The sequence below is a fragment of the Gracilinanus agilis genome, chromosome 4 (assembly GCF_016433145.1).
Source record: "Gracilinanus agilis isolate LMUSP501 chromosome 4, AgileGrace, whole genome shotgun sequence".
Taxonomy (NCBI): Eukaryota; Metazoa; Chordata; class Mammalia; order Didelphimorphia; family Didelphidae; genus Gracilinanus; species Gracilinanus agilis.
This window is the reverse complement of record NC_058133.1, coordinates 290,366,485-290,390,506: the sequence shown is the minus strand read 5'-3', so window position 1 is coordinate 290,390,506 and position 24,022 is coordinate 290,366,485. Positions and strand designations below refer to the sequence as shown.

Below are 24,022 nucleotides of genomic sequence, written 5' to 3'. Positions count from 1 at the left end.
TCTTAATGATCTCAGTTCTCATTAGGGCAGAATGCTAGAAAACACCGTACTTTCTTCTTTTTTTTTTTTTTTTAAACCTTTACCTTCTGTCTTGGAATTGATTCCAAGGCAGAAGAGAGGTAAGGGTTAGGCAATGGGGGCTAAGTGACTTGCCCAGGGTCAAACAGCTGGGAACTGTCTGAGGTCATATTTGAACCCAGGATCTCCTGTCTCTAGGCCTGACTCTCAGTCCACTGAGCCACCCAGCTGCCCCCAAGTTGAACCCCTTTCAAAGGTTCAACAACATCAATTTTTTTTTAAGGAACTTGGGAGGGAAAAAAGGAATGATTGTTGAAATGTCACATATATTCCTTTTACCTCTTGGGAGCAATCCCTGATACCAAGTATTGCTCATTGCAAAATAAAAGACTATTTTGTACATTTAAAAACTCAAGTGACCAAGACTGGGTTAACTATCAAGACATTGAGGACAAAAATATTTTTTAGGTAATTGGATAATGGAAGAGACCAAGATGACGATGGGATTACTAGAATATCTTTGGCTAATGGGGCATTTAGAGAAACCAAGAATTTAGGGAAACTGGAAAAGAAACAATGAGGCAAATGAACAGCTGGATAGGAAGCAGGCAGCAATTTAGTATAGGAAAGACCTGACTACTTACTCATTTTCCCAAAAGGAGAAAAGGAAGACTCCAAGGAGGTTACCAAGGACAGAAGTTGTATCACACCTACTTAATACACAAGGAATGTATGGTTGCTTAAACTCTAACACCATCATAAATCAAGGAATTTTGCCCACCAAGTCAGTTCTCCAAGTGGAAAGAAGGTGGAGGGTTTGCCTCCAGGCATTACTACATCCCTTACACATCAAGTAAATGTAATTGTTCATTTTCAGAGGAGAGTTTTAGCCTTACAGGGAACCTTGGAGAGCTAATCCAACCTCTCCTTTTAACAGAGGAGGAAACAGGCCCAGAACATTTATAATTGGCTCAGACAAAAGTGATTAGTGGAAGAACAGAGCTGTAACTAACAATTTTGGCAGCCAAGGTAAGAACCACTTGAGATAAATTCTGTTGAGGGTAAAGTAGAGAAGAGAGAGGGCCCAGGCAGTGAGACATAGGGCCTCAAAGGGAGAGAAAGATCTTAGTATATCAGCCACTGTGGGTATAGATTCAGAGACACTGAAAGGCAAATAATTAGAAACTTACTACCTGGTAGCTTCCTATTTGACTAATTATCTTGCTATCTAGCTGTTCAGTTTAATTGTTTTGCTACTAAAGGATGGTCAATGCTTTTAATTCCTTTCAAATGTCAGTGTCTCTGGGAAAAAACTCTTGTTTCCCCAGTCTGCCTTGACTAGCACCTAAGTCTCCTGTCTCCCACCCCAGGGAGTTTTCACTATCACACTGCATCCCTTCCTTCATAAATTGTTAGTATTTAAAATTAATATCATCCAAAAAGCATAATAAAGATGTTGATCCTAATAACCAATACTGATAATAGTGACTTAAGGTCTGCAAAGCTCTTCACATATTTATCATTTGATAAACACAACATTGTTAAGCAGGTTCTATTATTATCCCCATTTGGTCATATTATATATTTGGGGAAACCATACACTTGACATTAAAACAAATTTGATATAAATTCAGTGCATTTCTCCTATCCCCTCCTGCTTATGTTACATCATCATCATCATCATCAAGGAATCTTAAAGGGGAAATTTGCAAGTGTGTGAATAAAAATGTGAAGAACCACCTGTTAGCATTCAGCGAGGCCATAACGTAGTACCAACAGACTCCTCTTGGAGAGGCCTTATGAAAAGGCTGTTAGCCATCATTTCTACAAAACTGGCTTTATTAATTGGTTTCATATAGTTTTCAAAACTTAGGAGAGTGATTGGTACATTGGAAGCATCTGAGTATATGTCTAATAATAGTAAGACTAGAGAGCCTTTATCAACCATAGAATTTAGTGCAAAGAGGGACCTTGTGCATTATCCAAACTCCTTCATTTTATTGGTGAGATTAAGGATCAATGAGAGGGTGACATTTTTCTTTAAAGTATCAGATTTCATCCTGAAAATTCAAATGGAAACCATGTCAAATTGATAGTGACTCAGAGGCTACTGTATTAAAAATTAAGTCTTTGGTACAGATACTCTAAAGGAAGTTTCCAGAGGGCATGGACAATTTCATTTTTTGTCCTTGTATCTCCACAGCCTAACAATACCTGGAATATGCTTCATAAATGCTGATTAAATTGATTAATTCCCATAATTAACATGTGGTTTTATATAATAATAATAATTGCTTTTACATTCACTGAGGTCAAGGATTTAAAATTTTTATTGATGTTTTTGTATACAGTATCCCGCTGACACGTTTCAGTATTGCCTCTCTACCCAAATCCACAGAATTCTCTCTTTTGTGTCAGACTCCTCTTTCCAGAGAACTCCAAACTGAGGAAATTCCCTCCATTACTACAGACTGACATCTGCTCAGTAGCTCAGAGTTTGAGAGAGCTTCCTTTCTTATAAAAATGAAATACTACTAAGCAAAACCAATTGCAAATGATTTCTCCTGCCTCCCTCCATCTATTCGGTCCCAGCTCCTTTCAAATTCAATGTCTGCTTTGCCTCTCTTGGTGTCCCATATCACCACAGTAAGGTCCCCTCCTTCACGATGTTATTTTATCAAAGAAGAAAAAGATGGAAAGCTATATTAACCTTGATATAGTAATAGTTGTTAACATTGCACTTTATGGTTTGCAAAGCACTTACAAATATTATCTCATTTCATCCTCACAACAACCGTTGAGGTTATTATTATTATTATTATTATTTAGATTTCCTTTTTGATATGCTGCATTCTTTGGGGAACTGTATTCTATCAAGTTGTTTACAGGTTCTATGCATTTGTTCTCTTCACCGCCACCTGTTCTGGATCTAATTCGGTTCTGCAAAACCACATCCTACCCTGGAGATGCCTTGTTACCCATTACTTATATATGTCATATATAAGTTGTTACTCACATATATTCAGACTTTGGAGAATAAGACTTTGATCATTGCTGATCTTATGAGATAGCACATGAAATGCAAACTTAAATATTCAAAATGAAAATTCCACTGAATGGCTGGATTTTCTGAATAGATCTTCGAGGCTTAATGGGGAATTAGGTAAAGAAGATCCACCTTTGTTCTTTCATAGGAGCCTAGCATTTTCCCTCACAAATCCCCTACAGGATGGATCTAGAGACATGTTTAAACTCTGGATACTCCAGTGCCCAGGATATAACACTTTCCAGAGACCAACCCCCCAAACTGAACAGGAATGTTGTTTCCTAGTTACTAATTGAAAAGTAACTTTAAACTTGTTTCTTCAAGTTGTATGAATTAAGTTTTTCTATCTTGACACAGTTGTCCCTATAACTTGAAGCCATGACTAGACTCCAGTTGTTGGCCATCCAACAAAGCACCTGAATCCAGCTAGAATGATCATCCTCCTCCCTCTCCAACTTTAATATAATAAAACACAATAGCTGGCAATTAATACACTTAAATGCTTGCTGACAGATTGATTATAGTAGCTGCTATCCCACAAAACCTTACCTGAGGCTCTACCCATTTATTAATCTAGGTTTAGACTGTCATCCTCATGTAGATTTCAGGGTGCCAGCATGAAGCCAAAAAGAAGGCAGCTTTCTGGGAACATCATTAAAATATTTCTTGTATATCTTTCACCTTCATCACCTTCCCATAATTTACCTTGCCAAGAAACATTCCCTAAGAGTCCAGACAGAATTTAGGATTACTCCACAAATTTCTCCATCCCCTCAAGGCTACTGTGGGTAGGAGGACCCAAGCATCTGCTGAATCCCCATAGACATTAACAGAACAGACTCATACCTTTTGGGAATCCTGTGACTTATTCAACTCCTCTTTCAGTTTTAGGACTCTTGCTATAAGGTCTGTAGTTTCTGCCATTGTTACAGAGCCCCTCTGGGAGTTTCTTCAGTCAAGGAAAGCAGCGAACTGCAGTCCTATAGCCTCCAATATACCTCCAAGGCTTCAGCTTCCACTCTAAAATGATCCCCATCTGAGTCTTTTATAGAAAAGCCCATCACTCCTAACTAGCTACACTTGTCCTAAGGCTCAATAAATCCACCCAGTCTCTGAAAACTGGAAGGGAAGATATGTTGTTTGTGAAGTTCTCTGTTCCTTTTTAGAAAACCGCTAGCAGTTGCCCTCCCCCATGAATCCTAATCTGTTATTCATTTTTATATATTTTGCATATATTTATATGTTTATAATTTTCCTTAATAGAATGGAAGCCCTTTCAGGGTAGGGTACTATTTTATGTTTCTTTTTCCTTCTCATCCCCAGGACTTATTCGTTCAACAAACAATTCCTAAGGACCTACTATGTGCCAGTGCCTAGCACATTGCTGCATGCTATCCAGTCATTTTTCAGTCATGTTCAACCGTCATATAGTAAGTATTTAATAAATGTTTGTTGATTAGTCGATGTTGACTGCCTTATGTAATTCATCTAACTAAGGTTGCAAGGCTCTCACCTGACTATGGTGTACATGATATGTTCCTAAACACCATTAGTTTTATCTGGTGTCCTGTCACAGCGAGCTGATGAGAGCTGGACCATGGAACTATGTGGCAATAAAGCAATAAAAAAAAAAAAAAGCTATGTCCTCCACTAAAAGCTAGTTATAATTCAGCTTGAATTGCATTGAAATATGTGAGCCTAAATTCTAATCTCAGGTCTTCCCAGGAGAAATTAAATAATTGGTGATCAGTCATTTAACTTTCTTTGCCTTATCTCCAGTAACTTTAAGATAGACTCATAGATCATTGAAATAGGAAGGGATTTTAGAGCTCCTCTTGTCTAGCTTCTTCATATTACAGAATGAGGAAACTTAAAGCCTAGAGAGTCAAATGAACTGTCCAAGGTAATACAATAAATTAGTTGCAGAGCTGGGAGTAGAAATAACCAGATCTCCAGGTTGAGTCCAGCATCTTGTTCATTTTGCTGGAGAGAATACTATCATTGAGAAATGTGATGGTTAAGCAGAAAATACACATAAATATTAGTTTACTTTTAAATCAAGCTTTAAGATTTAGAAAGCACTTTTCTCACAACAACCCTATAAATTAGTGAGCATAAGTGTAAACCCATTTGCAATGAGGAAAATGAGGATCAGACGGCCTGAGTGACTTGTCTTTGATCACTCAGCTAGTAAATATGGGAAACAAGATTTTAACCCAAGTCTCTACTGACTAAAGGGAAGCCAGGTGGCACAGTAGATATAGAGTGCTGGACCTGAAATCAGGAGACCTGAGTTCAAATCTTGCCTCAGGCCCTTACTAGTCATATGACTCTGGGCAAATCACTTAACCTTGTTTGCCTCTGTTTCCTAAAGGATGAGCTAGAGAAGGAAATAGTAAATTAATCTAGAATCTTTGCTGAAAACTCCAAATGGGGTCAAGAAGAGTCAGATATGATTGACAGAACTGAACAACTACTAACTAAAAATTGAGGCTTAATAGGACTATAGAGCCCTGAGCCAGAAGGTACCTCCAGGGCTCATATAACAATGAGCTGCTAGAACAACAATGCTACATGCTGATTTTATATTGTCTGTCTCATTAGAATGCAAGCTCCCTGAGAGTAAGGGCTATCTCAGTGGACAGTGTCCTAATGCAAGCTCCCTGAGAGTAAGGGCTATCTCAGTGGACAGTGTCCTCATTCTAAATTCAGGAAGTCCTGAGTTCAAATATAGCCCCAGAAAGTTCATAATTGTGTGACCCTGGGCAAATCACTTCACTTCTGCCTGTTTTTTCAACTGTGAAATGGGGATAATAGCTGCTATTCCTTGGGATTGTTGTGAGAATCAAATGAGATAATATTTGTAAAGCGCTTAGCACAAAGTTAGGCACTTAATGCTTGTTTTGTTTCATTTTTCTTTGTATCCCCAGTGCTTAACACAGTGCCTTGTCAATCTGCAAACATTTATTGAGAGTTTTTTCTATGTGCTAGGCAACATGCTAAGCTATGAGGATTCAAAGAAAGATAAAAACACAGGTCCTGACTTCAAGTAGCTCACACCCCATTGGAAGAGACAGCATGCAAACAACTATTTACATGTCAAATATATACAGTATAAATGGGAGGTTGGAGAAGGAAATGGCAAACCCCTCCAGTAACTTTGCCAAGAAAATTCCAAAAGGGGTCTCAAAGACATGACTGAACTGACTAAAGGACAACAAAATAGGAGGTAATCTTGTCATACAGTAAGTGCTTCATAAATGCTTGTTGATAAATAATAGCATTTATATAGCATTTTAAAGTTTGCAAAACATTGTACAAATATTATCTCATTTGATCTTCACAAAAGATATTCCAAAAGATAAGTGCTATTCTTAATGACATTTTTTAGACAGGGAAACAAAGTCTGAACAAGGTTACATGACTTGTCCAATGCCCTACAACTACAGCCTGAGGCAGGATTTGAAGTCAGATCTTCCTGACTCCAAATCCAGTGATCTATCCATTATGCCATCTAGCTGCCTATTGACTGACTGACAAGATCCCATGGAGCCAGTGACATCTGTCCAGTCTATCTGTGGCCAGAGAATCTCTTCCCAAAGAGTTTGAGGTGATCGTCTTACATTTCTCCGAAGACTTAATATTTTTTAACCCATGGACCATTCCTCCCCACCCCCAGAAATTTCCATATTTCTCTGAATATATTCTTTTTGTGAATTGAGGTCAATTGATCCCTTGACTTTTAAAAGTTGGACAGGCTGAGAAATCCAACTCCTTCCTCCCAAGCCCAGTCCCTCCCTCTGGCTGGGTAGCCAGGAGGGGTCATGCTCACTGTCCCAGTGCGCAGTCTCCAGGCTCCCTTCTTCAGAGTGACAGGAAAGGGTCACACTAGAAATCGCTGCTGCTGGGACTTGTCAGGTGGCTGTTGGCAGCTTGGGGTGGGATTTTCCCTTGTTCTTTCTTTCCCTCTGTTTCTTTTTCTCCCTCTCCCTCTCCCTCTCCCTCTATCTCTCTCATTCTACCTTCAGGTTGCCCACCAAGAAGAGTTCAGTGCAGTCTTCGTTTTGGAACCCTGGGCCAGCACTTGGATAGTGGAGGGTAAGAGCTGGAGCTTGTGCTCTGGGGTGTGTGCCTCCTTGGGCTTAGGACATAGGAGAAGGCTTCACATTTTATTTTTTTGTTTTAATTCTATTGAGGGAATTCTACAGCTGGTGCAAATTAGCCATGTCTGAGGTTTCAAGCGGGAGTTCGAACCAGGGTACTGTTTCGTGTAAAGTCTCCGGGATCAGACAAATTTTGGAAAACGTGAAAGATATTGAAGCCCAAGTTAGTTGTTATTTGAAAGACCAAAATGGGGAGAGGGGGGAAGAAGACAGTGGTATTTTGGGGTATTTTTTTAAATCCCACATTTCACATCTAGTTTGAAATTGCCATATTTGAGCATGGTGAACTTTTCTAAATGGTTTAGTAGGAGAGAAAAATATATCACTACTGTATTCACCCCGAAAGCGCAGAATCCTTCCTTCCACTAAGAAGAAGCCAGAGTTTACATTTAATGTATCTATTACATATTTATGTATATCTTCTATATAAACGTCAAATGTATAGATCTCAGAATGCCAATGCTAGGATACCACAGGACTCACTCTTTAGATGACGGTCAAAAGCATCCTTCTCAGCTAGAGAGAACAACCTAGCTGGCTCCCTGGTTCGCCATCTCTAAAACAGATTGTCTTTGAATTAGCATGTTTTCTCATGCTTATAGAGGTTCCTTAACCTAAAGTGTGATGGGAGATTGCAAGGAGGCACACGGGGCATACAAGGAGCAGATGCACCTTAAACTGGACCTAACTTAAAATGGCAAGCTGGCCCGGGCTCCTCCTGTCTGTTACTATTCCTGGAGCTAACTCTGATAGGCTTCAACAGATGCAACCATTGGAATGTGGAAGGGAGGGGGATAGGGAGCAGCTGATTCACCTCTCCAGCTTTAAGACATTTAGAACACCCAACCAGTTCAAGCTGGGGAGTGACACTGACACTTTAGCACACATGGCTTTTTATCTAGCCCCTAGTGGAGTCACATCCTGGGGGGGCCTCTTGATCTTTCTCCCTTCCCCCCAAAAAAGTCTAAAAGTAAACTGATAATCTCTGCTTATAATTACCAGAACTAAATACAGGCATGTGTGTATATGCAGAATAATGTTAGTGGATAGAAAACTATCCAGGAAGATCTAGGTTCAAGTCCTGCTTCTGACTCCTCTTGGCTGTGTGACCCTGAGCTAGTCATTTAACCTTTTGAATTCTAGCAACTCCCTAAAACTATGAATTGTAGAGAAGGTTTTGATGAGGTCTCAAAGGGAGTTTCCTCATGTGGGAGTTCCCTCTCAATGAAATCACATATCTGGGAGGTAGAGAGAGAAGGAGAGACAGAGACAGAGACAGAAATAGAGAGATTAGAGATACAGAGATGGAGGCACAAGAGACACATAGAGAGATAGAGCCCAAGAGGAACAGAGACAAGCAGAGAGAGACACATAAATAGACAAAGAGACAGACATATTCCAAAAGCCTTAGAGCTATTAAAGCTTAAAACTGCCCTAACATTTTGGGATACCTTGTATACACACACATGTATGTGAAACATCATAGTGGAGCTGATAAAGGGTTGATTTCAGAGTTAGGAAGATCTGGGTTCAAGTCCTACTTCTCCTACTTATTGGCTCTATGCTCCTGGGCAAATCAATTAACCTCTCAGTGAACCCAGGCAATTCTTTAAAGCTAAATGGATGAGAAGTTGCTGATTTGCCTAGGTAAGAGGAGTTCCTTCATTTCTTAAACTGATGAAACCACAGATTTATTAGGATCCTAGATCCAGAGAAGGAATTAATCTTAAAAGACCATCTCATCAACTCCAACCTGGCACATGCTAGATATTAAGTAAATGCTTGTTTAATGATTGGTAAAGAAACTGAGGCAGCTGAGTGGCTCAGTAGGTAGAGCACTGGGCTTGGAGTCAAGAAGACCTGAGTTCTAATCTATGCTCAGATACTAGCCGTGACCTTTGGCAAGTCACTTAACCCTGTTTGCCTGTTTCCTCATCTTAAAAATGAGCTAAAGAAGGAAATAGCAAACCACTCCAATATCTTTGCCAAGAAAATCCAATAAATAGTATGATCCATTCATTCACAAAGAGGTGGACATGACTAAATAACAAAAGAGGAAACTGAGGCTCATAGAACCTCAATGACCTGGCAAAGTTGTCCAGCTAAGTTTAGACATTTCTAAAGACACTGCCCATGGTACTAGAATTATTGTAATACTAGAAACTATTATCAGAAATGTGTTTAAAGAGGGAGCAACTTGATTTAGGTGGTATGTATGAATATTGACTGTTTAAATGTGAAAACTAGAAAGTAGTCTCATTCTACTATTCTCTCATCTACTAAGTCATATTTATATTAATGTTTTTCAGTTTCGCATCCTGTAGATACTACCAACTTATATTTATACACAATATTTTAAAAAATTAACAAAGTACAAGTCCCCTCCCTTCACTGGGACTCAGTTTTCTCACCTGTAAAAATATTGAGTTAGACTAGGTGATTTTTCCAATCCATTACAGCTCCTAAATCCTTGGATAAAGGGACAGCTGGGTTGTGAGCCAGGCCTAGAGACAGGATTTCCTAGGTTCAAATCTGGCCTTGGACACCTAGCTGTGTGACCCTGGGCAAGTCACTTAACCCCCATTGCCTAGCCCCTACCACTCTTCTGCTTTGGAGCCAATACACAGTATTGGCTCTAAGATGGAAGGTAAGGGTTTAAAAAAAATTCTTGGATACCATTTTCCTCACAGCAACTTTATGAGTTCCATATGTCTTATCATCACTATTTTATTTCTCCTCTACAAAATATATGGAGTTCATGAGTGTGTAAATGTTCTTTCCATTGGTGAAAATGGTAACATCTCCCTGACTCAATCGAAGATCCTTGGGCATGTTGTGGCAGAGAGAGAGAGAGAGAGAGAGAGAGAGAGAGAGAGAGAGAGAGAAGGAGAGAGAGAGAGAGAGAGAAGGAGAGAGAGAGAGAGAGAGAAGGAGAGAGAGAGAGAAGATTAGATAAATAGATAAGAGATATTAGATGGACAAATAGATAAGTATATTAGATAGATAGAAAAAGCAAGTAAGCAAATACATTAGACAAACAAATGAATTTGCTTATTTACTTTATCTATGAATGGAGAAAGCAGAGAGTTAAGCAAATAAATAAGCAGAGAGCAGCTAGGTGGCTAGAGTGATGGGCCTGGCATCAGGAAGATTCATCTTCTTGAGTTCAAATCTGGCTTCAGACACTTAGCAGCTGTGTGACCCTGGGCAAATCACTTCACTCTGTTTAACTCAGTTTTATCATCTGTAAAATGAGCTGGAGAAGGAAAAGACAAACCACTATCTCTGCCAAGAAAGCTCCAAATGAGATCACAGAGAACTGGACTCAACTGAAAACAAATGAATAACAACAAATAAATAGATGCATAGAAAGGTAGATGGATAAATTAGATAAATGAGAGAGAGAGAGAGAGAGAGAGAAAGAAAGAAAGAAAGAGAGAGAGAGAGAGAAAGAAAGAAAGAAAGAGAGAGAGAAAGAGAGAAAGAGAGAAAGAGAGAGAGAGAGAGAAAGAGAGAAAGAAAGAGAGAAGAGAGAAATGATGAACAGATGGATGATCCACTTTAATACCAACTTTTTGAGACCTGCTTCTCTGAACGAGGGCTCATCCTTTGATAAGCATGTTGCCAGTTATGGCGACAGATCAGACCAAGTCTATTTATGGGAGCAATAAGGGTAAGTGATTGCATTTTCTCTTATTTTGCCCAAATTATTATAACCCAAGACCCAATCCAACTACTGATCAGCATAGGAGTTTTAATGGTCCACTTTATCCCTCCTTATGAAGCCTAACGGACCCCCCCCCCACCAGAGTCTCACCATATTGATGCTGAACTTAGTATGGATGCCTGATCAGCTCTGGCTCTTCTGCAGGTCAAAGCTCCCTAACTCTAGTGATCCATAAGCCTCAGTCTTTCCACGGCAGGGACTATATATGTCTAAGCCATCAGCCCCAGCTATTCTGAGCCCTTTTCTGCTCTGTACCTTTTCCTTAAGCCCTTTCTTAAATCTATTTATGGTTTCATCCTGGACAACCCCTAGGGGTCATATATGTTAACTGTTGATGGAAGAATCTCTTCCTTTTACTTAATTTTACTCTGGATGGGCTTCTTTCAAATTTATAAAGTGTTCTCTTACCCTTAGGTTCTGAGATCTGGATAAAAGGGTCATTTATCTTACCCATATTCTTCAGGATATCATAGACTTTAGTGATAGTCTTCTCAACCTCTAGCTTTCCAGATTCAAGAGGTTTAATCCTTTAAATAAATGGAGGAATTTTATTTCCATTTTATCTCAGGGATAATTTGCTATATCAGATTACATGTAGGACATAGGTACTAGCATATATTCATTCTCAGTGATTTGTCTTTGGGAATTCATTAGGAAAGGGCAGTGAATGGCAGTCAGTGATCAAACCAAGTAATCTGAACAGTGTGATGTCGTGCAAAAGTCATGCCTTTCATTGTGGTTTCTAATATATTGTGTTGCTTTGGTTGTTCATTCATGTCCAATTCTTTGTAACCCCATTTGGGGCTTTCTTGGCAAAGATTCTAGAGTGATTTGCCATTTCCTTCTCTAGCTCATTTTACAAATGAGGAAACTGAGTCTCAGATAAATAACAAAATCCTACACAGTAGCTCACGCCTTTATAGGGTTGAATGAACATTATCTCATTCTAGACTCATATTAACCCTGTGAGGCAATAACAAGAAGTGTACTTCTCCCTACTCTACAGATGAAGAAACTGACACACAAAATAAGGAATAAAGATCCATATAACTCATATTTATGTAACACTGAATATCATTATCTCATTTGAGCCTCACACTAACCCTGAATGGTAGGTGTTATTACATTTTATAGATGAGGAAAATGAAACTTGGGAAGATGAAATGACTTTTCCAAAGTTACACAGCCATTAAATTTTAATTTTAATTATGTTAACTAGAATTTACATAGCACTTTCAGATTTGCAAAGCCCTTTACAAAATTGTCTCATTTGATCTTCACAACAACCCTGGGAGGCAGGTGCTGCTATTATACCCCTTTTACAAATTAGGAAACTGAGACAGAAAGACATTGAGTGATTTACCCAAGGTCATTTGGATTTGAACTAACTTTGGTCTTCTTGACTTCAGGTTCTAACCCTAATCTGAACCCAGATTGTTCCCTCCCCAAGTCCATAACTTGAACTATTACACAGACTGGCTCTCAATTTATATTACTAACTTAGATGCATTTATAGTCTGTCAAAAGGAAAAAATAAGTATGGAAACTTAAAAAGTAATATCCCATTTGTTTTTACATTCTCTTTCCATGTTTTCTTGCATGGGCTTTGCCAGTTATTGTTGTTAGGAGTCTAAGCCTACACACTCACTGTGCATGGGGACAATATAAGCAGGGATTTGCTTGTCAAGGCGAAAAGGACTCTGATCCTCTGGATCAAAGGGGCACGCTGCTGGAGCCTGCCCGAGGGCAGAAGAGACTCAAACCTATATGCTTTAGAAAATGGACTTCTAGCCATTTGTCCCTCTGTTCTCTCTCTTTTTTTTAAGTTTTGTTTTACCTCATGCACACAGTCATTTCCCAGAAGGCATTACTCTGTGCTCTACAGTGATGGGCAAACTTTTTAAAGAGGGGGCCAAAGGAAAGGAAATGCTCATCTATCAGTCTGTTTCCAAGGCAATTCTTTCGAAGTTTCATTGTATTGTATCCTACTCATTGTGTTTGTCAGATTAGGAATAATGTCCTGCGTGGCTGGATAGAACATTTCAGGGGGCTGCATCTGGCCCGTGGGCCATAGTTTGCCCATCACTGCCACTGATTCCTCCCTCCTAGCAAAGAAAAACACTGAGCAAAAATGACCACATCTGACAGTGGACTCAATATTCTATTCCCATAGTAACTTATGTCTCTAATCGAAGAAACGAAATATGTGTCATCTTTGCTTCATTGTTGTAACCAAGAGTGGCATCTGAAATTAATTTGAATTTGCCTGCTTTTTAGGTTTTTTTCATTTGCATTTCAATAGTCATCACATAAAGCACCTATTCAGGGCAGTGGATAAAGTGCCAGGTCTGGAGTCAGGAAGACAAATCTATCCTCAGACATGTACTAGCTGTATGACCTTGGACAAGTCATAAAATCTTCTTTGATTCAGTTTCTCAATCTATAAAATGAGCTGGAGAAGGAAATGGCAAACCACTCCAAAATTTTTGTCAAGAAAATCCTAAATGGGTGAAAATGACCGAACAAGTCATCACATACTTTCTTCTTTTCTTTTTCATTTTTGATAAAGAATTTGGATCACTTCTTCCACCCAAGGAGACCAATAACTTTTCTGTAACATCTAATCTTAGAGTTGCCTGGGACTTTGAGAGGTCAAGTGACACCTAAAATCACAGAGTCAGGATGTGCAAAAGGCAGGGTCCATTTTCTTTAAATGGTGTAAAAGGCATATGGGATTTAGTCTGAGATCAGAGGAGTTTCTAAAGTCCACTGAATTGGAACAACTGTTTTGGCCTGCATGCTTTGGAAAGCTTGAGTTACAACTGCTGAGTAACTTAAGGAGGAGACCAGCAGGTGCTAAAAAAAAGAAAAAAAAAAGGATAAGAGGCTGATATGCAGGCATATAGAAGCAGTCCATAAAACCCAACAACCTCACTGCTATTAAGCAAGGAAATGCTCCTCCTCTTTCATACACATTCCTTGGGTTGCCATTTTGTGATTCCTTTTTCCTTTCAAAAGCTGCCCTTACTATTCACTTTAGTCTGATTTCACCTGTATACAGATATTCTGGAGTTGTTTTTTGTATATGGAGGGGTGGAGGAGGGCAAAAAGGCCAGGGGTATTTTTTTCTTTGAGCCCATATCTCCTCCAGTGATGGTGAACTTTATAGAGACTGAGTGCCCAAACTGCACCCCTCACACTGCATGCAAGCAGCCCCCTTACCCCAGACAGGGGAGGAAGGAAGCACTCCCATTGGGCTACTGGGCAGATGGGTGGGTGATGGGAGAAATGTCCTCAGGGGTGGTGGAGAGGGGAAGGGGAGCAGCTCCCCCACCCAGCACACATGCCATAGGTTTGCCAACACAGCCTAGGCATAGACCTGTTTAAGGTCATTAGACAACTTGCCTGCTACCTCGTCCTACCTGTCCTATAGGGACAGAGGTCTCAGGTTTTGTTTTGGTCAGAACATCTGATCCCTCAGGTAAACGGGGAGTCCTCACTGCTGACACCGGTCACTGGATACCAAGCAACAGTGACCATTAACCCTGGTTCACTTACAGGCCCTCTAGTTTTGTTGGCCTGCTTCCTGAATGAATTGAGCAAGACCATGGGTTGGGGACAGGGGAAGTACTAAGATGATGAAGGTTGAAGCGAGGATCAGAGAGGAAATTGCTCAGGAATTTCAAGGCTAAAACAAGCATCCAAGAACTAAAGTATATACCGAGGCTTAATGTAGGAATTTTGTACATTTAGGGGCACAAATAGCTATAGGATATATGACAGTGACTAGAGAAGAAATGATTTCTCTTTTCCTACCAATGTCATAAACACCTAAAGAGAAGCCTGCAGCTATAGGAATTAGAGCTAAAAGGGAGCTTAGTATCTTTCCCCTTTATTTTACAGATGAGAGAACTGAGACTCAGAGAGGTTAGGTGACTTGCTCTATGTCACACACATGGTTATAAATCTAGTATTTAGCAAAGCTCTTAACAAATGTCATCTCGTTTAATTCCCACAACAACCCTAGGAGTTAGATACTATTTTCCTCACTTTACAGTTGAAGTTAAGCAACTTGCGCATGGTCACACAGCTCAGAAGAGTCTGAGGCTGGATTTGAACTTAGGTCTTCGTGACTCCAGTCCTGGCACTCTATCCACTCTAGCAGCTAGCTACCCAGCTGCTAAGTGGCACAGCTAGCCTTAAAATATCCCCTCATCAGTCATTATATAGAGTCTTTGTGAGTCACTGTAAATTCACATATCTGCATTTCAAGAGGGAACTTATCTGATGGAATTAATAAAATAACCACTCACTCCTTAGTCTGAATTAATTTATCACCTTAGCCAGCCAGGATCTTAGGAGGAGGATGAGAAAAGGGAAATAGGGCTGATGAATTTTGAATGAGGAAGAAGGTGAGGTAGGATTGGGAGTGCAGGAATCAAGGATAGGACATTCCAGAAGGAAGTCCTGAGCACCAAGGTGGCAGCGCAAAGAGTAGATGCTAATGAGGAAAAGAGAGCCCCCCAAGAAGAATAGAAGGGTGCCAAACACCAGCTTTACCTTTTGCATGATCTTGTCTAGATCAGCCTTTGCTTGTCCTCATGAAATCCATCCTCAACCAGTTATTTCCTTAAAACTCTATCGTTCCCTCTGTTGTCTATATCAGTGATGATTTTTATTTGTTTGTTTTGTTTTTTAAAACCCTTACCTTACTGAATATCAGTTCTAAGGCAGAAGAATGGTAAGGACTAGGCAATGGGGGTCAAGTGACTTGCCCAGGGTCACACAGCTGAGAAGTATCTGAGGCCAGACTTGAACCTAGGGCCTCTCGTCTGTAGGTCTGGCTCTCAATCCAATATCAGTGATGTTTTTGATCATGCATCCATCAGTAAAAGATTCATGAACTCACACCTTCAATATCCATATATTTGATCACTTATAAACTACATGCAGGGGGGTGCTGAGGAGACAGCTAGGTGGCTCGGTGGATAGAGAGCCAAGTCTACAGAAGGGAGGTACTAGGTTCAAATCTGGCCTCAGACACTTCTTAGCTGTGTGATCCTGGGCAAGTCCCTTACCCATTGCCTAATCCTTACTGCTCTTTTGCCTTGGAACCGATACACAGTTTTGATTCTAAGACAGAAGGTAAGGATTTTTTTAAAATCACATAATAGACTGCTATGCTAATAATTAATTATGCATATTATATGACATGTACAAAGATAGACATTTTATAAGGATAAGAAAAAGATGAAATAATAATTATTCCTAGGATCAAGGAAGCCACTGGAGTTTATTGAGCAGGGGAGTGCAATGGACAGACATGGACTTTAAGAAAGTCACTTTTTGCAGCAGGGAGGAAGATGGATTACAGTAGGGAGAGACATGAAGAAGAAGGGAAAGCAAATAGGAGGCTGTTGCAATGGTTTAGGTGAGAGAGGTTAAGGGCTTGAACCAAGATGGTGGATGTTTGGTTAAAGGGTAGAGGATGGATATAAAAGCTATTGTGGAGATAAAACTAACAAGATTTGGCAACCAATAAGATATTTGAATGATAATGACAATAACTAACATTTATGTAGCATTTCTAAAGTTTACAAAACACTTTATCCATTTTATGTCATTTGATTTTCATCATAACTCTGTGAGGAAGGTGCAATTGTTGTTATTCCAGTCATTTCAGTTATGCCTGACTCTTCATGATCCCATTTGGGGTTTTCTTGGCAAAGATACTGATGTGGGCTGGAGTCCCACAAACCTTGCCAAGTAGCCATACACAATCAAAAGAAGATAGAAACAATTGCTAGTGGATTAGGATGGAGCTACCTTTCACATACAATGTACGAGCTGCTTAGATTCAAAATTATGAGGAAACTCCTTACAACAATCTTTAGACATAACCCGGGTCCTTGGATGGGAGTCTCTGGACAACAAATATCGGGGAGGTGGGGGGTTCAGTTTCCCAGTCACACAGGACTAGGTTCAAGCAATGTTCAATTTCCACATTCATTGCCTTCCTTAGAGTCTGCAAAGAAGGAGGCAAAAGTTGACCTCAAATTTCCCCAGGATATTGGATATTTAACATATCAATAGCATCCCCTGTGATCCCCAAAGTGGACAAACAGAATGAGCCATGGGTAAAGCCATGCAGACCAAAGTGGACCATTTCTTCATTTGTAAAATGATGGAATTAGATTAGCTAGGTTCCTTCCAACTCTAAATCAATCTTATGACTTTACTAGTTCAAACTGATAACTTCTCAGCCTCAGTTTCCTCATCTGTAAAATGAGAAACATAGGATTCTATGGCCTCCAAGGTCCCTTCTCTCTCCAAATCCATGATACTATACTTCATTCTGAAAGGAAAATTGTTCTATTGCCTTTATATTAATGATTATGAAAAGAGAAATCTCACATAAAATCCTTTAGATAAGTAACTGCAATTATATGTTTTAGAAAGAGTTAGGTCCAATTATTAAATTTATGGTGCATAAAATATCATTTTAAATACTATGATATTAATTATAGTATTAGAAATATATAGCATGATATATTAGAATATTATAGCAATTAACAATATTACAGAATAAAACTTTAGGTCTATGTCATTATCTAGGGAAGCTGGACCCCAGGCAGAAGGATCTGGATTCATTGAGTGAAGAGTATACAGCCGGCCTGATAAGCTTCAGGTGGTGTTTGATCCTTTCAAGATTTATGCCACTATAGATTTCCCAGAGTAGCATGGCCAAGTTACTCAGACCTAGGTAGGATAGTTAACCTTGCATTGAACTTTGAGGACTTCATAGCAAAATGTTCCAAACCCTTGTTAGTAAGCACCACTGCATGCTTCTTAACATCCTCCATATGTTCTACTGTGTTAATGTCTTTTGCTAATCAGCTCTCAAAAACCTATAAAACATACTGCTGAATGTCTAAATGGTGTCTTACCACAAACTGGGTGTGGTATGATCTCCAGCTTTAATTTTCCTAAATTAATTAATCTAAATTCTAAATTATCTAATTTATCTAAATTATCTAAATAAATATCTTAAAATATCTAAATTATCTAAAATCTAAATTAAAGTTGAGATCTTCAGCTCAGAATTATGGCCCAGAGATTTCTTTATTTCTAACACTTTAAGGTTTTGTATGTTTTCTTTTAAGACTTCCCATCCTAAGACTTCCCCCAGGTGATGTTTCCCTTATTTTCATTTCCTTCATCAGTGGAGATAGTGTATATCTTGTAATAGCATCGTATCATAGAAAGCAGGGCTTGACTATGGAGTTAGGAAGACCTGATTTCAAATCCTTCCATGCATATAAGGTATGTGGCCATAAGGCACTTAACCATCTCAACCTCTGTTTCCTCATCCACATAGTTGTTCTTGCTCTTATTTAATTATTTCAATTGTGTCCGACTTCCTACACGTGATCTTAGCCAAATGGCCAAGAAGAGATTGTCCTACTCTACCTGAGCCCATTTGAAGTTTTCTTGGCAAAAGACACTGGAATGGTTTGCCATTTACTTCTCTAGTTCATTTTATAGATAAGGAAATTGGGACAAAAAGGGTTAAGTGACTTGCCCAAGATCACACAGCTAGTAATTGTCTACAGCTGGATTTGAATTCAGGAAGACGAGTCTTCCTGATTCTAAACCAGGGATCGGCAACCTTTTTGGCTGTGAGAGCCATAAACGCCACATTTTTTAAAATGTAATTTCGTGAGAGCCGCACAGTGCTCACAGTGTGCGCTCCTGTAACAGCACCTGAAAAAAAAATTGACTTTATGGTTCCTGCAGAAAGAGCCATACGTTGCCGACCCCTGCTCTAAACCATACCTAGCTGCCCTCCTCACCTATAAAATGGGGATAATAACAGCATTTATCTCTCAGGATGATTGTGAGGATCTAATGAAAAAAAGTATGCATTGTGCTTTGCATAGTGGTTAAAGCACTATAAAAATGGCACCTTTTTAAACTAATCTTATTAGTTTGCACCAAAAAAATCATGTATTCTCTTACTTCAGAGTCGTTGTTTTGTTCAGTTGTTTCAGTCATGACTGACTCCTCATAACCCGTCTAGGTTTTCTTGGGACAATATTGGAGTGGTTTGCCACTTCCTTCACCAAATCATTTACAGATTAAGAAACTAGAGCAAACAGGGTTAAGTGACTTGCCTAGGGTCACACAGCTAAGTGTCAGATACAGATTTTGAACTCAGGAAGATGACTTCCAGACTCCAGGCTTAGCACTTTATCCACTGTAACATGTAGATGACCTAACATAATAATATATATTATATAATGATATCATTTTACAAATTATATAATAACATTTATGCTATTGTGTTTTTATAAAGATCAGATTAGACAGCATGTGTAAAGTGACATATAAACAGTAGTTCTTACTGCTGTTTTTACTCTCTAAATCCAATTGCAAATACCTCACATTCAGGGACTATCAATCCTGTTTTTGTATTTCCATGAGATTTATGTTCTTGGCCTATTGATTATTTGATCAATCCTTGCCATAATCATTTGGTGACCTAAATGCTAGATTGGAATCACAATCTTATCCATGATCCTATAAGCATTTTTCTTTCTTCTTTACTAGTTAATTAGAGAGATAAAAGATATGATATTTTCAAACCCACATTTTAAAAAAGGATACTGTTCCTAGAATGGAAGGGACTTAGAAATCATCATTTTGCAGATGAGGAAACTGAGGCCCAGAGAGGAGAACTAACTTGCCTAAGACCATATAAGTATGAAACAACAAAATCAGGACTCAAATCCCTGGAATAGAATCATAGTTGTAGAGATGGAAAAGAGAAGTCATCTAGTTCAACCCACTCATTTTACAGATGAAGAAACTGAGGCCAGCAAAGGTTCAATGACTTACCTAAGATCATACAAGTCGTACCTGGCAGAGTTGGGATTTGTACTGAGGTGCTCTGATTCCAAATGTAGCACTCTTTCTATTGTATCACACTACATCATCTGACTCATTTCCTATAACCTGCTGCCTTCTTATTCCCACAACTTTGGTCTTTTCTTCTGCACAAACACTAACACAAACTATCACACCCATTCACCCTAGACTCTCTGGCAATCAAGGGCAATCAAGACTTTGAGAAATGGGAAGAGAGAGATAGAACCTTTCTGCTTTCTCTCATTTCACTTAGAAGAATAGCTTATGGGGAATAAGACTGAGAGATTCTGAAACTGTTTTGTCATTCCTAAATGAAATGAAATTTAAATCTTCCCAGTAAAGCATTGGAATTCACCTCCAGCCCAGGTGATTGCAATAGCTGGGACCAAGATCAATGCCTACAGTATCTGGAATTTCAAGCTTAGCCCAAGCACTGCCCAAGTTAAAGAAAGTAGGACCTTAGTTTTAGGGACCAGGTAGAGCACAGACCAGATCTCTTGGAACATGAATGAAAGACCTGCAAGTGCCTGATGAAAAACCCTTTGGAAAAGTTGAGTCTAGAGAGTTCTTAGTTCATTGGTTTGTATAGGATCATAAATTTAGATATGGAAAGGATTTTAAAGGTCATCTAGCCTTTTTTATAGATAAGGAAATGAAATAGGGAATTTGGGATTCCATAAAAAATCAGTTAGCTGACTTCATTCCTGTTATGTTTGCATAAAATCATTTGCATCTACTTTTTAAATTGGTCGTCTAATAATACTTATATTTAGCATTTATATAGTACTTTAAATCTCTTTTTAAGTTATCTCATTTGATCTTCCCAACAATTCTATGAAGTGATATTACTATGCACATTATACTCTTAAGGAAACTGAGGTTGAGATTAGTGGTTTGCCAAAGGTCGACTAACTAGTAAGTATTTGAGAAAGGATTTGAACTCAAACCTTCCTCACTGCAAATCCAGCACTCTATCCTTTGCACCACCTAGCTGCCTCTAAATTGGTCTTGGTGCAATAGAATTGTAGCTGGAATTCATTTTTCAGATTTTATTTATTTATTTTCACATAAAATGGTTGCTATTCTTTCCCAAGAACCTCAAAGCATTTTATAAACTTTTAAGTTTCACTATTCTCTCAGTGGTTAATAAGGTTGTTACAGTAATAACGGTTGGTATTAGATTTGGCACTTGCTCATTGAGGTTTAGATTTTTAAATTTTTATTCTTCATTTAAAAAGTATCTTTTTTAGTGATACACATTGTTGAGGAATCAGTTTTTGCAGCAGATTTTCTACTATATTTCTTTGAAAAATATTTAGATTAATGTATCAACACATTTCCACATTGAATATCAATTGCAATGAAATTCTGCTGCAGCCTTTCCCAGTGGTGGATGAAATTGATTTTTAAATTAAAATATTCATTATTCCTGATTGTAAGATTTGTGGTGACCTTCATAGTCACAGGCAAATTTGGAAGAGGGGTGGATTATGGGGGAAGATGTGACCAGTCTTAATACCTTCTACTGAGTTACACCTTCCTTAGAGAAAGACCCTCGCCTCACAGCCCACTATCCTTCCTCCTCCATCCAGTCTTTAGAGTCCCCTAGTCACTGTAACTTTTTAATAGTAATAGAAAAGACTATCAGTAAGCCTTGTGGATCACGCCTGTAATTCCTGCTGCTGGAGAAGCTGTGGCTGGTAAATTTGAGCTGGTGGCTTCCAAGCTTCACTGGTGTTTAAAGTCCATTATGTGTCTGAAGTAAGACCAGGACTAATAAGGTAAACCCCTGAGAGCAGAGGGTCACCATGTACCTAAAAAGGGATGGCAGTGACATGGCACAGGTCAGAAAAAGAGCAAGTCAAAACTTCACTGCTCATCAATAGTGAGATCAGGCTGTTGAAAGGGCATTGCATTCCCCAACATTGGGTGAAATGAGGAGGCCAAGACTCAAAAACCAATTTTTTTAAAAACACATATATTCTAAAACTAAGAGGGATCTAATAACATTGAAGTCATTTTATGGCTGAATTCAGGAATAGGGGGAAATTGCCCATATTATAAATATTCAATAACACTTAAAAATACAAAAAGATTTTCTATTTTAGAATTAGACCTTAGAGACCATCTGCTTTAATATTCTCATTTTATAGATTAATAAACTGAAGACCAAAGAAGGAGAGTAATATATCCCACATAGAAAAGGAAATCTGACTCCAAAGTCAGTGATTTTTCTAACACTCCTCAAAATTCAAATTTTCTTTAGTAATGTCCTAGATATAATGTCCATAAGTGTACCTGGGATGCATGGCCATGTTCTGTTTAATGTCAATATTTTGGTTGGAGGCTGGATGGCACAAGTATCAGATTTGAAGAAGACATGAAGATTAAGGGCAGGGGCAAAGGGGTGGGGGATGTTAGGGGAACAACGAATAACTAACACAATGAAAACCAAAGCCAGGAAATGAGCAGAAAAGCATTTGACTCACTAGACTGCTGAGCTAAACCTAATAAAATGAAATTTAATAGGGATAAATTTCTAATGCTTAGGTTCAAAAAATAGACTTGACAAACACAAAATGGAGGAGGCATGGTTTAGATTGTACTTTATCTGAAAATTATCCAAAGTTTTTAGTAGATTGTAAACTCAGAATGAATCAGTAGTGAATTATCATAAATAAGCCCCCAAATGTGAATGAGACTAGACCTCATTGAGATGCATAGCTCCCAACTCTAAGGTGGTGACTGTACTCTGACCTAGTCAGATCATATCTCTAGAATTGTGCTCAATTCTAGGGGCCACGGGTAAAGAATATTTATAAACTGGAGACTATCCAAAGGATAGCAACCAGAATTGTCAAGAGCCTTAATTCCAGGCACATGAAGATTAGGTGGAGGAAATGGGAATGTTTTACCTAGAGAAGAAAAGGCTAGGGAACACAAATAGCTCTGTTCACTTATTTGAAGGACTGCCATATGGAAGAAGGATTAATCTTGTTCTGTTTGGTACCAGGGGACAGAGATAAGAATAATCCATAGAAGTTACAAAGAAAAAAAATTTAGATTCAATGTCAGGAAAAAAATTTCCTAGACAACTAGAAATACTCTAAAATGGAAGAAGGGAAGATAGGCGGCACAGTGAATAAAGCACGGGACCTGGAGTCAGTAAGACTCATCTACCTGAGTTCAAATCTGGCCTCAGACACTTCCTACCTATGTCAAACTGAGCAAGTCAACTTAACAATGTTTGACTCCGTTTTCTCATCAGTAAAATGAGCTGCAATGAGAAGGAAATAGCAAATCACTCCAGTATCTTTGCAAAGAAAACCCCAAGTGGTGTCCCAAAGTCATACATAATGAAAATGACTGAACAACAAAAATGGAAAGAGTTACCTTGCACCAGTAGCAGATTTCTCCTGATCTTACCTCTTCACTCCAGGCCCAAATACACCACTTACTGAATACGTTGTAATAGGGATTGCTTTGGGAGTGTGAGTGTGATTGGGAGGCCACTGAGGTCCCTCTCAATTCTGAAATCTGTGGTTCTTAAATTCAAAACGGCAGCTAGATGGTCTGGAAGATAAAACACTGGACCTGGAGTCAGGAAAATCTGAGTTCCAAATCATCCTCAGTCATTTCCTAGCTCTGTGACCCCCAGTGTATCACTTAACCTCTGTTTGACTCAGGTTTTTTCTTAATCTATAAAATGGGGATTAGCATATTAGCACCTACCTCCCAGGGTTGTCCTGAGGAATAAATGAGATCATTGCAAAGCATTTAACATAGTGTCTGGTATATAGTAAGTGCGATATAAATGTTAGCTATTGTGATCATAGAATTATGATGCTAAGAGATCAGAGCAATTATCTAGTCCTCCTCTGACCCGTACATAGCCTATCAGGGCCAAAAGTACTTCCACTGATCCTGAAGGATGACCTTTGTGATTCTATTATATTCTGTCTTCTCTTCTCTTTTCTCCTTTTCTCTTCTCTCTTTCTTTTCTCTCCTCTCCTTTCCTCTCCTCTCTTCTCCTCTCTCTCTTTCTTTTTTCTCCTCTCTTCTCTCTCTTTTCTCTCCTCTCCTCTCCTCTGTTCTCTTCTCTCTCGCTCTTTCTTTTCTCTCCTCTCCTCTCCTCCCCTC

General features: G+C 38.9%; 2 protein-coding genes across 2 annotated transcripts in view; one reads left to right on the top strand and one right to left on the bottom strand.

Moving 5' to 3' along the window:
- The window catches only part of LOC123246452 (elongin-A-like), a 90,896-nt gene that overhangs the window by 64,800 nt on the left and 2,074 nt on the right, over nt 1–24,022 (bottom strand). The window contains 2 exon segments of the mRNA XM_044675348.1: nt 3,911–4,044; nt 12,603–12,690. Of these exon segments, the coding sequence (XP_044531283.1) occupies nt 3,911–4,044; nt 12,603–12,690 (222 nt within the window).
- Nucleotides 7,067–24,022, top strand: part of KLHL31 (kelch like family member 31) — a 24,251-nt gene continuing 7,295 nt past the window's right edge. Inside the window, exon 1 of the mRNA XM_044673474.1 lies at nt 7,067–7,162. The gene's annotated coding sequence lies outside the window, so the exon portion shown is untranslated. The remainder of the gene's footprint in view (nt 7,163–24,022) is intronic.